The sequence below is a fragment of the Oncorhynchus masou genome, chromosome 13 (genome assembly GCF_036934945.1).
Source record: "Oncorhynchus masou masou isolate Uvic2021 chromosome 13, UVic_Omas_1.1, whole genome shotgun sequence".
In the NCBI taxonomy this organism is placed as follows: domain Eukaryota; kingdom Metazoa; phylum Chordata; class Actinopteri; order Salmoniformes; family Salmonidae; genus Oncorhynchus; species Oncorhynchus masou.
In genome coordinates, this window is record NC_088224.1 from 9,394,206 (window position 1) to 9,410,640 (window position 16,435).

The following is a 16,435-nucleotide window of genomic DNA, read 5'->3' on the forward strand; positions in this document are numbered from 1 at the left end:
TGGCCTAATATACTGGGACATGGCTGATCTAATATACTGGGACATGGCTGACCTAATATACTGGGACATGGCTGACCTAATATACTGGGACATGGCTGACCTAATATACTGGGACATGGCTGACCTAATATACTGGGACATGGCTGACCTAATATACTGGGACATGGCTGACCTAATATACTGGGACATGGCTGACCTAATATACTGGGACATGGCCTAATATACTGGGACATGGCTGACCTAATATACTGGGACATGGCTGATCTAATATACTGGGACATGGCTGACCTAATATACTGGGACATGGCTGACCTAATATACTGGGACATGGCTGACCTAATATACTGGGACATGGCTGACCTAATATACTGGGACATGGCTGACCTAATATACTGGGACATGGCCTAATATACTGGGACATGGCCTAATATACTGGGACATGGCTGACCTAATATACTGGGACATGGCTGACCTAATATACTGGGACATGGCTGACCTAATATACTGGGACATGGCTGACCTAATATACTGGGACATGGCTGACCTAATATACTGGGACATGGCTGACCTAATATACTGGGACATGGCTGACCTAATATACTGGGACATGGCTGACCTAATATACTGGGACATGGCTGACCTAATATACTGGGACATGGCTGATCTAATATACTGGGACATGGCTGACCTAATATACTGGGACATGGCTGACCTAATATACTGGGACATGGCTGACCTAATATACTGGGACATGGCTGACCTAATATACTGGGACATGGCCTAATATACTGGGACATGGCTGACCTAATATACTGGGACATGGCTGACCTAATATACTGGGACATGGCTGACCTAATATACTGGGACATGGCTGACCTAATATACTGGGACATGGCTGACCTAATATACTGGGACATGGCTGACCTAATATACTGGGACATGGCTGACCTAATATACTGGGACATGGCTGACCTAATATACTGGGACATGGCTGACTTAATATACTGGGACATGGCTGACCTAATATACTGGGACATGGCTGACCTAATATACTGGGACATGGCTGACCTAATATACTGGGACATGGCTGATCTAATATACTGGGACATGGCTGACCTAATATACTGGGACATGGCTGACCTAATATACTGGGACATGGCTGACCTAATATACTGGGACATGGCTGACCTAATATACTGGGACATGGCTGACCTAATATACTGGGACATGGCTGACCTAATATACTGGGACATGGCCTAATATACTGGGACATGGGACATGGGACATGACCTAATATACTGGGACATGGCTGACCTAATATACTGGGACATGGCTGATCTAATATACTGGGACATGGCCTAATATACTGGGACATGGCTGACCTAATATACTGGGACATGGCTGACCTAATATACTGGGACATGGCTGACCTAATATACTGGGACATGGCTGACCTAATATACTGGGACATGGCTGATCTAATATACTGGGACATGGCTGACCTAATATACTGGGACATGGCTGATCTAATATACTGGGACATGGCCTAATATACTGGGACATGGCTGACCTAATATACTGGGACATGGCTGACCTAATATACTGGGACATGGCCTAATATACTGGGACATGGCTGACCTAATATACTGGGACATGGCTGACCTAATATACTGGGACATGGCTGACCTAATATACTGGGACATGGCTGATCTAATATACTGGGACATGGCTGACCTAATATACTGGGACATGGCTGACCTAATATACTGGGACATGGCTGACCTAATATACTGGGACATGGCTGACCTAATATACTGGGACATGGCTGACCTAATATACTGGGACATGGCTGATCTAATATACTGGGACATGGCTGACCTAATATACTGGGACATGGCTGACCTAATATACTGGGACATGGCTGACCTAATATACTGGGACATGGCTGACCTAATATACTGGGACATGGCCTAATATACTGGGACATGGCCTAATATACTGGGACATGGCTGACCTAATATACTGGGACATGGCTGATCTAATATACTGGGACATGGCTGATCTAATATACTGGGACATGGCTGATCTAATATACTGGGACATGGCTGACCTAATATACTGGGACATGGCTGATCTAATATATTGGGACATGGCTGACCTAATATACTGGGACATGGCTGACCTAATATACTGGGACATGGCTGACCTAATATACTGGGACATGGCTGACCTAATATACTGGGACATGGCTGACCTAATATACTGGGACATGGCTGACCTAATATACTGGGACATGGCTGACTTAATATACTGGGACATGGCTGACCTAATATATTGGGACATGGCTGATCTAATATACTGGGACATGGCCTAATATACTGGGACATGGCTGACCTAATATACTGGGACATGGCTGATCTAATATACTGGGACATGGCTGACCTAATATACTGGGACATGGCTGACCTAATATACTGGGACATGGCTGACCTAATATACTGGGACATGGCTGACCTAATATACTGGGACATGGCTGGGACATGGCCTAATATACTGGGACATGGCTGATCTAATATACTGGGACATGGCTGACCTAATATACTGGGACATGGCTGACCTAATATACTGGGACATGGCTGACCTAATATACTGGGACATGGCTGACCTAATATACTGGGACATGGCTGACCTAATATACTGGGACATGGCTGACCTAATATACTGGGACATGGCTGACCTAATATACTGGGACATGGCCTAATATACTGGGACATGGCTGACCTAATATACTGGGACATGGCTGATCTAATATACTGGGACATGGCTGACCTAATATACTGGGACATGGCTGACCTAATATACTGGGACATGGCTGACCTAATATACTGGGACATGGCTGACCTAATATACTGGGACATGGCTGACCTAATATACTGGGACATGGCCTAATATACTGGGACATGGCCTAATATACTGGGACATAGCTGACCTAATATACTGGGACATGGCTGACCTAATATACTGGGACATGGCTGACCTAATATACTGGGACATGGCTGACCTAATATACTGGGACATGGCTGACCTAATATACTGGGACATGGCTGACCTAATATATTGGGACATGGCTGATCTAATATACTGGGACATGGCTGACCTAATATACTGGGACATGGCTGACCTAATATACTGGGACATGGCTGATCTAATATACTGGGACATGGCTGACCTAATATACTGGGACATGGCTGATCTAATATATTGGGACATGGCTGACCTAATATACTGGGACATGGCTGACCTAATATACTGGGACATGGCCTAATATACTGGGACATGGCTGACCTAATATACTGGGACATGGCTGACCTAATATACTGGGACATGGCTGACCTAATATACTGGGACATGGCTGACCTAATATACTGGGACATGGCTGACCTAATATACTGGGACATGGCTGACCTAATATACTGGGACATGGCTGACCTAATATACTGGGACATGGCTGACCTAATATACTGGGACATGGCTGACTTAATATACTGGGACATGGCTGACCTAATATATTGGGACATGGCTGATCTAATATACTGGGACATGGCCTAATATACTGGGACATGGCTGACCTAATATACTGGGACATGGCTGACCTAATATACTGGGACATGGCTGACCTAATATACTGGGACATGGCTGACCTAATATACTGGGACATGGCTGACCTAATATACTGGGACATGGCCTAATATACTGGGACATGGCTGACCTAATATACTGGGACATGGCTGATCTAATATACTGGGACATGGCTGACCTAATATACTGGGACATGGCTGACCTAATATACTGGGACATGGCTGACCTAATATACTGGGACATGGCTGACCTAATATACTGGGACATGGCTGACCTAATATACTGGGACATGGGCTGGGACATGGCCTAATATACTGGGACATGGCTGACCTAATATACTGGGACATGGCTGACCTAATATACTGGGACATGGCTGACCTAATATACTGGGACATGGCTGACCTAATATACTGGGACATGGCTGACCTAATATACTGGGACATGGCTGACCTAATATACTGGGACATGGCTGATCTAATATACTGGGACATGGCTGACCTAATATACTGGGACATGGCTGACCTAATATACTGGGACATGGCTGACCTAATATACTGGGACATGGCTGATCTAATATACTGGGACATGGCCTAATATACTGGGACATGGCTGACCTAATATACTGGGACATGGCTGATCTAATATACTGGGACATGGCTGATCTAATATACTGGGACATGGCTGATCTAATATACTGGGACATGGCTGACCTAATATACTGGGACATGGCTGATCTAATATATTGGGACATGGCTGACCTAATATACTGGGACATGGCTGACCTAATATACTGGGACATGGCTGACCTAATATACTGGGACATGGCTGACCTAATATACTGGGACATGGCTGACCTAATATACTGGGACATGGCTGACCTAATATACTGGGACATGGCTGACTAATATACTGGGACATGGCTGACCTAATATACTGGGACATGGCTGATCTAATATACTGGGACATGGCCTAATATACTGGGACATGGCTGACCTAATATACTGGGACATGGCTGATCTAATATACTGGGACATGGCTGACCTAATATACTGGGACATGGCTGACCTAATATACTGGGACATGGCTGACCTAATATACTGGGACATGGCTGACCTAATATACTGGGACATGGCTGACCTAATATACTGGGACATGGCTGACCTAATATACTGGGACATGGCTGACCTAATATACTGGGACATGGCTGACCTAATATACTGGGACATGGCTGACCTAATATACTGGGACATGGCTGACCTAATATACTGGGACATGGCTGGGACATGGCCTAATATACTGGGACATGGCTGACCTAATATACTGGGACATGGCTGACCTAATATACTGGGACATGGCTGACCTAATATACTGGGACATGGCTGACCTAATATACTGGGACATGGCCTAATATACTGGGACATGGCTGACCTAATATACTGGGACATGGCTGATCTAATATACTGGGACATGGCTGACCTAATATACTGGGACATGGCTGACCTAATATACTGGGACATGGCTGACATGGCCTAATATACTGGGACATAGCTGACCTAATATACTGGGACATGGCTGACCTAATATACTGGGACATGGCTGACCTAATATACTGGGACATGGCTGACCTAATATACTGGGACATGGCTGACCTAATATACTGGGACATGGCTGACCTAATATACTGGGACATGGCTGGGACACCTAATATACTGGGACATGGCTGACCTAATATACTGGGACATGGCCTAATATACTGGGACATGGCTGACCTAATATACTGGGACATGGCTGACCTAATATACTGGGACATGGCTGACCTAATATACTGGGACATGGCTGACCTAATATACTGGGACATGGCCTAATATACTGGGACATGGCTGACCTAATATACTGGGACATGGCTGACCTAATATACTGGGACATGGCTGACCTAATATACTGGGACATGGCTGACCTAATATACTGGGACATGGCTGACCTAATATACTGGGACATGGCTGACCTAATATACTGGGACATGGCCTAATATACTGGGACATGGCTGACCTAATATACTGGGACATGGCTGATCTAATATACTGGGACATGGCTGACCTAATATACTGGGACATGGCTGACCTAATATACTGGGACATGGCTGATCTAATATACTGGGACATGGCTGACCTAATATACTGGGACATGGCTGACCTAATATACTGGGACATGGCCTAATATACTGGGACATGGCTGACCTAATATAATGGGACATGGCTGATCTAATATACTGGGACATGGCTGACCTAATATACTGGGACATGGCTGACCTAATATACTGGGACATGGCTGATCTAATATACTGGGACATGGCTGACCTAATATACTGGGACATGGCCTAATATACTGGGACATGGCTGACCTAATATACTGGGACATGGCCTAATATACTGGGACATGGCTGACCTAATATACTGGGACATGGCTGACCTAATATACTGGGACATGGCTGATCTAATATACTGGGACTTGGCTGACCTAATATACTGGGACATGGCTGATCTAATATATTGGGACATGGCTGATCTAATATACTGGGACATGGCTGACCTAATATACTGGGACATGGCTGACCTAATATACTGGGACATGGCTGATCTAATATACTGGGACATGGCTGATCTAATATACTGGGACATGGCTGACCTAATATACTGGGACATGGCTGATCTAATATATTGGGACATGGCTGATCTAATATACTGGGACATGGCTGACCTAATATACTGGGACATGGCTGACCTAATATACTGGGACATGGCTGATCTAATATACTGGGACATGGCTGACCTAATATACTGGGACATGGCTGATCTAATATACTGGGACATGGCTGATCTACTGGGACATATACTGGGACATGGCTGACCTAATATACTGGGACATGGCTGACCTAATATACTGGGACATGGCTGATCTAATATACTGGGACATGGCCTAATATATTGGGACATGGCTGACCTAATATATTGGGACATGGCTGACCTAATATACTGGGACATGGCTGACCTAATATACTGGGACATGGCTGATCTAATATACTGGGACATGGCCTAATATACTGGGACATGGCTGACTTAATATACTGGGACATGGCTGACCTAATATACTGGGACATGGCTGACCTAATATACTGGGACATGGCTGACCTAATATATTGGGACATGGCTGATCTAATATATTGGGACATGGCTGACCTAATATACTGGGACATGGCTGACCTAATATACTGGGACATGGCTGACCTAATATACTGGGACATGGCTGACCTAATATACTGGGACATGGCCTAATATACTGGGACATGGCTGACCTAATATACTGGGACATGGCTGACCTAATATACTGGGACATGGCTGACCTAATATACTGGGACATGGCTGACCTAATATACTGGGACATGCTGACCTAATATACTGGGACATGGCTGATCTAATATACTGGGACATGGCTGATCTTTACTGGGACATGGCTGACCTAATATACTGGGACATGGCTGACCTAATATACTGGGACATGGCTGACCTAATATACTGGGACATGATTTATAGACATGGCTGACCTAATATACTGGGACATGGCTGACCTAATATACTGGGACATGGCTGAGGGATGTTTTAGACAGCTGACCTAATATACTGGGACATGGCTGAGGGATGTTTTAGCAGGACCTAATATACTGGGACATGGATGTTTTAGCAGGACCTAATATACTGGGAATGGCTGAGGGATGTTTTAGGATATTATATGCTGGACATGGCTGAGTGATAATCTAGCAGGACCTTTCTTTTGTCTTTTTCTGCCTCCTTTTCTTGTTTTGCCTGTTTCTTCTTCTTTGGTTTTATTGTTCTTCAGTTTATTTATGCTTTTGGTTTCTTCTTGGTCTTCTTCTCTCTTCGTCATCTTTCATTTTCTCTCTCCGTTCCATCGTTGTACCTCAGACATAATGAGGACACCCTAACTCTATTTTCTATCTCCTGTCCTCCTCTCCTCCTGTCCTCCTCTCCTCCTGTCCTCCTCTCCTCCTCCTCCTCCTCCTCTCTCCTCTCTCTCCTCCTGTCCTCCTGTCCTCCTCTCCTCCTCTCCTCCTCTCCTCCTCCTCCTCCTCCTCCTCTCCTCCTCTCCTCCTGTCCTCCTCTCCTCCTGTCCTCCTGTCCTCCTCTCCTCCTGTCCTCCTCTCCTCCTCTCCTCCTCTCCTCCTCTCCTCCTCTCCTCCTGTCCTCCTGTCTCCTCCTGTCCTCCTCTCCTCCTGTCCTCCTCCTGTCCCTCCTCCTCCTCCTCCTCTCCTCCTGTCCTCCTGTCCTCCCTCTCCTCCTCTCCCTCCCCTCTCCTCCTGTCCTCCTGTCCTCCTCTCCTCCCTCTCCTCCTCCTCTCCTCCTGTCCTCCTCTCCTCCTGTCCTCCTGTCCTCCTGTCCTCCCTCCCTCCTGTCCCTCCTGTCCTCCTCCTCCTCCTCCTCTCCTCCTCTCCTCCTGTCCTCCTCTCCTCCTGTCTCCTCCTGTCCTCCCTCCTCCCTCCTCCTGTCCTCCTGTCCTCCTCTCCTCCTGTCCTCCTCTCCTCCTGTCCTCCTGTCCTCCTCTCCTCTCCTGTCCTCCTGTCCTCCTGTCTCCTCCTCTCCTCCTCTCCTCCTGCCCTCCTCTCCTCACTTCCTCCTGTCCTCCTCTCCTCCTCTCCTCCTCTCCTCCTGTCCTCCTCTCCTCCTCTCCTCCTCTCCTCCTCTCCTCCTGTCCTCCTCTCCTCCTCTCCTCCTGTCCTCCTCTCCTCCTGTCCCTCCTCCTCTCCTCCTGTCCTCCTCTCCTCCTGTCCTCCTCTCCTCCTCTCCTCCTCTCCTCCTGTCCTCCTGTCCTCCTCTCCTCCTCTCCTCCTGTCCTCCTCTCCTCCTCTCCTCCTCTCCTCCTCTCCTCCTGTCCTCCTCTCCTCCTCTCCTCCCTCTCCTCCTCTCTCCTCCTCTCCTCCTGTCCTCCTGTCCTCCTCTCCTCCTCCTCCTCTCCTCCTCCCCTCCTGTCCTCCTCTCCTCCTCTCCTCCTGTCCTCCTCTCCTCCCTCCTCCTCCTCTCCTCCTGTCCTCCTGTCCTCCTGTCCTCCTGTCCTCCTCTCCTCCTCTCCTCCTCCTCCCTCCTCCTCCTCCTGTCCTCCTCTCCTCCTCTCCTCCTCTCCTCCTCTCCTCCTGTCCTCCTGTCCTCCTCTCCTCCTGTCCTCCCTCCTCCCTCTCCTCCTGTCCTCCTGTCCTCCTCTCCTCCTGTCCTCCCTCCTCCTCTCCTCCTCTCCTCCTGTCCTCCTCTCCTCCTGTCCTCCTCTCCTCCTGTCCTCCTGTCCTCCTCTCCTCCTGTCCTCCCTCTCCTCCTCTCCTCCTGTCCTCCTCTCCTCCTGTCCTCCTCTCCTCCCTGTCCTCCCTGTCCTCCCTCCTCCTCCTCCTCCTCCTCTCCTCCTCTCCTCCTCTCCTCCTCCTCCTCTCCTCCTCTCCTCCTCTCCTCCTCCTCCCTCCTCCCTCCTCCTGTCCTCCTGTCCTCCTCTCCTCCTCTCCTCCCTCCTCCTCCTCTCCTCCTCTCCTCCCTCCTCCTCTCCTCCTCTCCTCCTCCTCTCCTCCCTCCTCCTCTCCTCCTCCTCCTCTCCTCCCTCCTCCTGTCCTCCTGTCCTCCTCTCCTCCCTCCTCCTCTCCCTCCTCCTCCTCCTCTCCTCCTCTCCTCCTCTCCTCCTCTCCTCCTCTCCTCCTCTCCTCCTGTCCTCCTGTCCTCCCTCTCCTCCTCTCCTCCCTCCTCCCTCTCCTCCTCTCCTCCTCTCCTCCTCTCCTCCTGTCATCCTCTCCTCCTGTCCTCCTCTCCTCCTCTCCTCCTGTCCTCCTGTCCTCCTGTCCTCCTCTCCTCCTCTCCTCCTGTCCTCCTCTCCTCCTCTCCTCCTGTCCTCCTGTCCTCCTGTCCTCCTCTCCTCCTCTCCTCCTGTCCTCCTCTCCTCCTCTCCTCCTGTCCTCCTCTCCTCCTCTCCTCCTCTCCTCCTCTCCTCCTGTCCTCCTCTCCTCAGTTATCCTATGGCTCCAGTTCTCCAGCTCTCTCCAACCGTCAGCGCTTCCCGACATTCTTCCGTACCCACCCGTCTGCCACCCTCCACAACCCCACCAGGGTTCAGCTCTTTCAGAAGTGGAAATGGACTAAGATCGCCACCATCCAACAGACTACGGAAGTCTTCACCTCAGTGAGTGACAGGCCACTTTAAAAAAATACATGTTTTGTAATTTTTTATTGTTTTATGGACAGTGATAGTCTGAATGTAGAGGGGAGACAGATACAGAGGAAGACGGAGAGTTGAGTCAGGATTCAGACCGATCTCACCATGGGTATCTGTGGTCTGTGGGACTAATCTCTCTACCAGACTCCGGCACACCAAACCCCTTTCTCACTAAGGTGTTGTAGACTCAAGTTTTATTGTCTGTTTGTTCACTTATCATTTATACTATTGGTTAAAGACATGAAGAGAACTGACTCCGGAAAAAAAGAACTAGTGACGGATGAAATAGATTCTCATTTCCTTTCCTACTTATCACACTCTTCATCACACCTTTTCATCACACCTCTTCATCACACCTCTTCTCACTTTTTCTCCACCTTCTGTCTATCAGTTGTCTCCTCTTCCTGTCTTCTCCCTCTCCTCTCCTCTCCTCTCCTCTCCTCTCCTCTCCTCTCCTCTCCTCTCCTCTCCTCTCCTCTCCTCTCCCTCCTTCTCCTCCTCCCCCTTCCTCCTTTTACCCTCTTCTCCTCCTTCTCTCCCCCTCCTCTCCCCCTCCTCTCCTCCTCCTCTCCCCCCTCCCTCCTCCTCTCCTCTCCTCCTCTCTCCCTCTCCTCTCCTCTCCTCTCCTCTCCTCTCCTCTCCTCTCCCTCCTTCTCCTCCTCCCCCTTCCTCCTTTTACCCTCTTCTCCTCCTTCTCTCCCCTCCTCTCCTCTCCTCTCCTCTCCTCCCCTCCTCTCCTCTCCCTCCTTCTCCTCCTCCTCCCCCTTCCTCCTTCCCCCTCTTCTCCTCCTTCTCCCCCTCTCCTCTCCCCCTCCTCTCCTCCTCCTCTCCTCTCCTCTCCCTCCTTCTCCTCCTCCCCCTTCCTCCTTTTACCCTCTTCTCCTCCTTCTCTCCCCCTCCTCTCCTCCTCCTTTCCTCCTCCCCCTCCTCTCCTCTCCCCCTCCCCTTCTCCTCCTCTTCCCTTCTCCTTTCCCAATCCTCTTCTCCTCCTCTCCTCTCCCACTCTTTTCCTCCTCCTCTCTCTTCCACTCCTCTATCCCTCTCCCCCTTACTTTCAACTATCTTTCTCTCTCTCTCTGTCTCTCCCCCTTCCCATGTCTCTGTGTCTTTCTCTCCCTTCCTCTCACCATCTCTCTGTCTGTGTGTCTGTTTGTTCTGTCAAAACATGTTGTAAAGAAAATAATAAACAAAGCTTCAATTGCATTTGAATCAAGTTCCTGCCCTGTTTTAATGTTTAATCTCTCTGTCAGACGCTGGATGATCTAGAGGCGAGGACCAAAGAGGCCGGGATAGAGATCAGCGTTCGCCAAAGCTTCCTCACTGACCCCGCCCCAGCTGTCAAGAATCTCAAGGTGCCTCGTTCACTTCCTGTCTCCCTCACCTCTCCTTTCCATCTATCCTTCCCCCTCTCTTTCTCTAATCTCTCTCTCTCTCTCTCTCTCTCTCTCTCTCCCTCACCTCTTCCTTCCATCTATCCTCCCCCTCTCTCTCTCTCTCTCTCTGTCTCTCTCTCTCTCTCTCCTCCCTTCCTTCCACCCTCCCTCTCCCTCTTTCCCTGGTTTATTCCCGATGCTGCCTTGGCAACTGTCGGGTGATTGAACACATGAAATCAGTCACATCTGAGCTTGGTGAACAAAGCCCAGAGAGACTCTCACACATTGCTAGCGATGCATGACTCATATCCCGCAATATTTAGGGTCACTAAATATTGCGTGGATGAAGGGGCGGGTTGAATAAAGTAAAGACAGACAGTGAAATGGAGAGTTGAAAATAAAAGAGAATGGAGGGACAGAAAAGTAATGTATGTAAAAGATTTGTTGAAGTGGTAAAATAGGATGATAGCAGCCATACTATCGATATTCACTATCGACCTCCACTATCGACTTTCACTATCGACCTTCACTACTGACCTTCACTATCGACCTTCACTACCGATTTTCACTATCGACCTTCACTACCGACTTTCGCTACCGACCTTCACTATCGACCTTCACTATCGTCCTTCACTATCGGCCTTCACTATCGAACTTCACTATCGACCTTCACTATTGAATTTCACTATCGACCTTCACTATCGACCTTCACTATCGACCTTTACCATTGACATTCACCGTCGACCTTCACTATCGGCCTACGCTATTCAAATTCGACCTTCACTATCAACCATCACTATCGATCTTCACTATCGACCTCCACTATAAATCTTCACCACCGACCGTCACTATCGACCTGCGCTATACAAATTCAACCTTCACTATCGACCTTCACCACCGACTTTCACTGTCAACTTTCACTGCCGGCCTTCACCATCGACCTTCACCGTCGACTTTCACCATCCACCTTCACTATCAACCTTTACTATCGACCTTCACTATCAACCTTCACTGTCGACCTTCACTATCAACCTTCACTATCGACCTTCACTACCGATCTTCACTATCGACCTTCACTACCGACTTTCACTACCGACCTTCACTATCAACCTTTACTATTGACCTTCACTATCGACCTTCACTATTGATCTTCACTATCGACCTTCACTATCAACCTTTACCATTGACATTTACCGTCAACCATCACTATCGACCGTCACTATCGACCTTCACCATCGACCTTCACTATCGACTTTCAATATCAACCTTCACTATCGACCTGCGCTATACAAATTCGATCTTCACTATCGACCTTCATTATCGACCTGCGCTATACAAATTCGAACTTCACTTTCGACCTTCACTATCGACCTGCGCTATACAAATTCGACCTTCACAAGCCACGTCAAGGGAACGGTAGCCGTCTGTTTAGATGGGGTGAAATGGAAACTGAAATCTGGTCATTGACTTGTAGGTCTATAACCTCTCATGTAGTCATAGTATTAACTCCTAGTGAATGAAACATTTCTTGCAGTAAAATGATACACTAAATGTAGGCTACATTAGATCTAGTGAGAATGACGCATCCATTCTGTAGAGGTGCTATCTTCATCAGCATCATCAAAAGCTGAGAGTAATTTCAACCACATAAAATATGCTTCCAAGCCAAACTGAAATCTTATCAGAAACATGTTGGTTCTTTTTCGCAGCTTGTTATTTCCTCACAACCGTCATTTGGCACCAAAAATATTTCCTGTTGTTTTTTTTTGTGGCTTTTTTTGTTGTTGCATTTTTCTCCATGGTCCGTAAACATCTTTGCTCCGCAAAAGAAGCAGATGACAGAGAAATCTTTACCGATGTTAACGAGAGTGAAGCATTCATTATATTGATTTATGACATTATTCTAGTTGAGCAACGGTTTATTTAGGCTTCTAGGGCAACATCATTGATGACAGAAGAGAAGCTTCATGTGTCTAATTGTAGACAAGTTGACAAACAAATAGTCATAACTTAGAAGCAGACCCATATCCAAATGACTCCCCTGTTAATTAAATAATCATTTTCACTGTCTCTGACTGTAGTCTACAGTTTCTATATTAAGGTGTCAGCTTGGCTTTCTTCCTGACTGGCGCCTACTTCAACGTAACTTCTCCGGTCGTGCCGGCCTAGGAACTATCGCAACAAGCCGAGGAACCATGGTAACAAGCCTAGGAACCATGGTAACAAGCCTAGGAACTATCGCAACAAGCCTAGGAACCATGGTAACAAGCCTAGGAACCATGGTAACAAGCCTAGGAACTATCGCAACAAGCCTAGGAACCATGGTAACACGCCTAGAAACTATCGCAACAAGCCTAGGAACCATGGTAACAAGCCTAGGAACCATGGTAACATGCCTAGGAACCAAGGTAACAAGCCTAGGAACCATGGTAACAAGCCTCGGAAACATGGTGACATGCCTAGGAACCATGATAACATGCCTAGTAAACATGGTAACAAGCCTAGGAACCAAGGTAACAAGCCTAGGAACCATGATAACAAGCCTAGGAAACATGGTAACAAGCCTAGGAACTATCGCAACAAGCCTAGGAACCATGGTAACAAGCCTAGGAACTATCGCAACAAGCCTAGGAACCATGGTAACAAGCCTAGGAACTATCGCAACAAGCCTAGGAACCATGGTAACAAGCCTAGGAACCATGGTAACATGCCTAGGAACCAAGGTAACAAGCCTAGGAACCATGGTAACAAGCCTAGGAAACATGGTAACAAGCCTAGGAGCCATGGTAACATGCCTAGTAAACATGGTAACAAGCCTAGGAACCAAGGTAACAAGCCTAGGAACCATGGTAACAAGCCTAGGAAACATGGTAACAAGCCTATGAAACATGGTAACAAGCCTAGGAACCAAGGTAACAAGCCTAGGAACCATGGTAACAAGCCTAGGAAACATGGTAACAAGCCTATGAAACATGGTAACAAGCCTAGGAAACATGGTAACAAGCCTATGAAACATGGTAACAAGCCTAGGAACCAAGGTAACAAGCCTAGGAACCATGGTAACAAGCCTAGGAAACATGGTAACAAGCCTATGAAACATGGTAACAAGCCTAGGTTTATGTGTGATATTAATCGGCCATCACTGTAGGAACCATGGTAACAACATGAATTTATCACACCAGAGGGGAAGATGGGTTGTGCTGCGCAATGCGTTGCGTTTTGTGTATTGTGAGGAGATGTGTGTGGAGTGTGGTGGAAATTCATACTGAGAGAGACTTGTTCATTTCTTCAAACAATCATCTTTATTTAATATCGACTAATTATAGCAATAATGAAGCTGGTCAACCCAACACTCTTGACCGTTGAACCGAACAGCAGCCTAACCTTTACAGAAAATGCTGTTTCTTATATAGCTTACACTAAAAAAAAAGCTTAGTCATGGCTGGTTCCACCCCTCCCATGCTGACTAGGGGGGTGTTACCACAAGGCATCTCCTGAGTTCACCCTGTGGCTATCTGCTCCCAGTGGTGTTTTGACCCCACTCCGACTCAGTCTCCCAGATGCCAGGATGGTGTTGAGATTACGTTCTACCCCTCCAGCCTGTCAATTCAATTCCATTTCAATTCCAGGGGCTTTTTTTTGGCATGGGAAACATATGTTAACATCGCCAAAGCAAGTGAGGTAGTTAATATAAAAAAGTGAAATAAACAATAAAAATGAAGGGTAAACATTACTGTCTCTATCTTGGTTACACCCACCACGTCCTTCCTCTGGGATACTGTCTTTAGGGTTTATCACCAGGTCCACTGTCAGCTCAGCCTGCAGACACAGATGAGAAGGTTCTCATCAAAGCTATTCCATAAACACTGTTAGAAAATCGTCTTGTCGTTTTGCTCTCACAGGAGCCCGTGTGTGTGTGTGTGTGTGTGTGTGTGTATGTGTGTGTGTGTGTGGCGTGTGTGTGTTTGTGTGTGTGTGTGTGTGTGTGTTTGTGTGTGTGTGACAAAACTGATATATCTGCCGATTTGCTGTGATAAGAAATGTGTGTAAATGTGAACAGTTGTGTGTGTGTGTGTGGCGCTAATGTGTGTTTGTGTGCGGGTCCGATGCCGATTCGGATTTTTTTGGGGGACAAAACTACCGATATATCTGCCGATTTGCTGTAGATAAGAAATAATTCTCATAAATGACCATCCAAAAGAACAGTTGTGCCATAACTATGTCCCATAACTATGTCCCATAACTATGTCCCATAACTATGTCCCATAACTATAACTATGTCCCATAACTATGTCCCATAACTATGTCCCATAACTATGACTATGTCCCATTACATTTCCTTTTTTCATCTATTGGATATCAGTTGTCGGTGGAGTTATCGGCCGATACCGATTTAGCACTAAAAAGCTGATATAACGGAGTCTATGTGTGTGTGTGTGTGTGTGTGTGTGTGTGTGTGTGGTCTCCCCAGCAGTGTGTGTGTGGTCTCCCCAGCATGTGTGTGTGTGTGTGGTCTCCCCAGTGTGTGTGTGTGTGTGTGTGTGTGGTCTCCCCAGCAGTGTGTGTGTGGTGTCTTAGTGTGTGTGTGTGTGGTCTCCCCAGCAGTGTGTGTGTGTGTGTCTCCCCAGTATGTATGTGTGTGTGTGTGTGTGGTCTCCCTAGCTGTGTGTGTGTGTGTGGTCTCCCCAGCAGTGTGTGTGTGGTCTCCCTAGCAGTGTGTGTGTGTGGTCTCCCCAGCAGTGTGTGTGTGTGGTCTCCCCAGCAGTGTGTGTGTGTGTGTGTAGTCTCACTAGCAGTGTGTGTGTGTGGTCTCCCCAGCAGTGTGTGTGTGTGGTCTCCCTAGCAGTGTGTGTGTGTGGTCTCCCTAGCAGTGTGTGTGTGTGGTCTCCCTAGCAGTGTGTGTGTGTGGTCTCCCCAGCAGTGTGTGTGTGTGGTCTCCCCAGCAGTGTGTGTGTGTGGTCTCCCCAGCAGTGTGTGTGTGTGGTCTCCCTAGCAGTGTGTGTGTGTGGTCTCCCCCTAGCAGTGTGTGTGTGTGTGTGTGTGGTCTCCCTAGCTGTGTGTGTGTGTGGTCTCCCTAGCAGTGTGTGTGTGTGGTCTCCCTAGCAGTGTGTGTGTGTGGTCTCCCCAGCAGTGTGTGTGATGGTTCACTGCAGCAGCTCTGTTCT

At 47.8% G+C, this 16,435-nt stretch overlaps 1 protein-coding gene across 1 annotated transcript in view; it reads left to right on the forward strand.

Annotated features, from left to right (window-relative positions):
* The window catches only part of LOC135551343 (gamma-aminobutyric acid type B receptor subunit 1-like), a 180,491-nt gene that overhangs the window by 23,020 nt on the left and 141,036 nt on the right, over positions 1 to 16,435 (forward strand). Inside the window, exons 3-4 of the mRNA XM_064982564.1 lie at positions 9,694 to 9,864; positions 11,148 to 11,249. Of these exons, the coding sequence (XP_064838636.1) occupies positions 9,694 to 9,864; positions 11,148 to 11,249 (273 nt within the window). The remainder of the gene's footprint in view (positions 1 to 9,693; positions 9,865 to 11,147; positions 11,250 to 16,435) is intronic.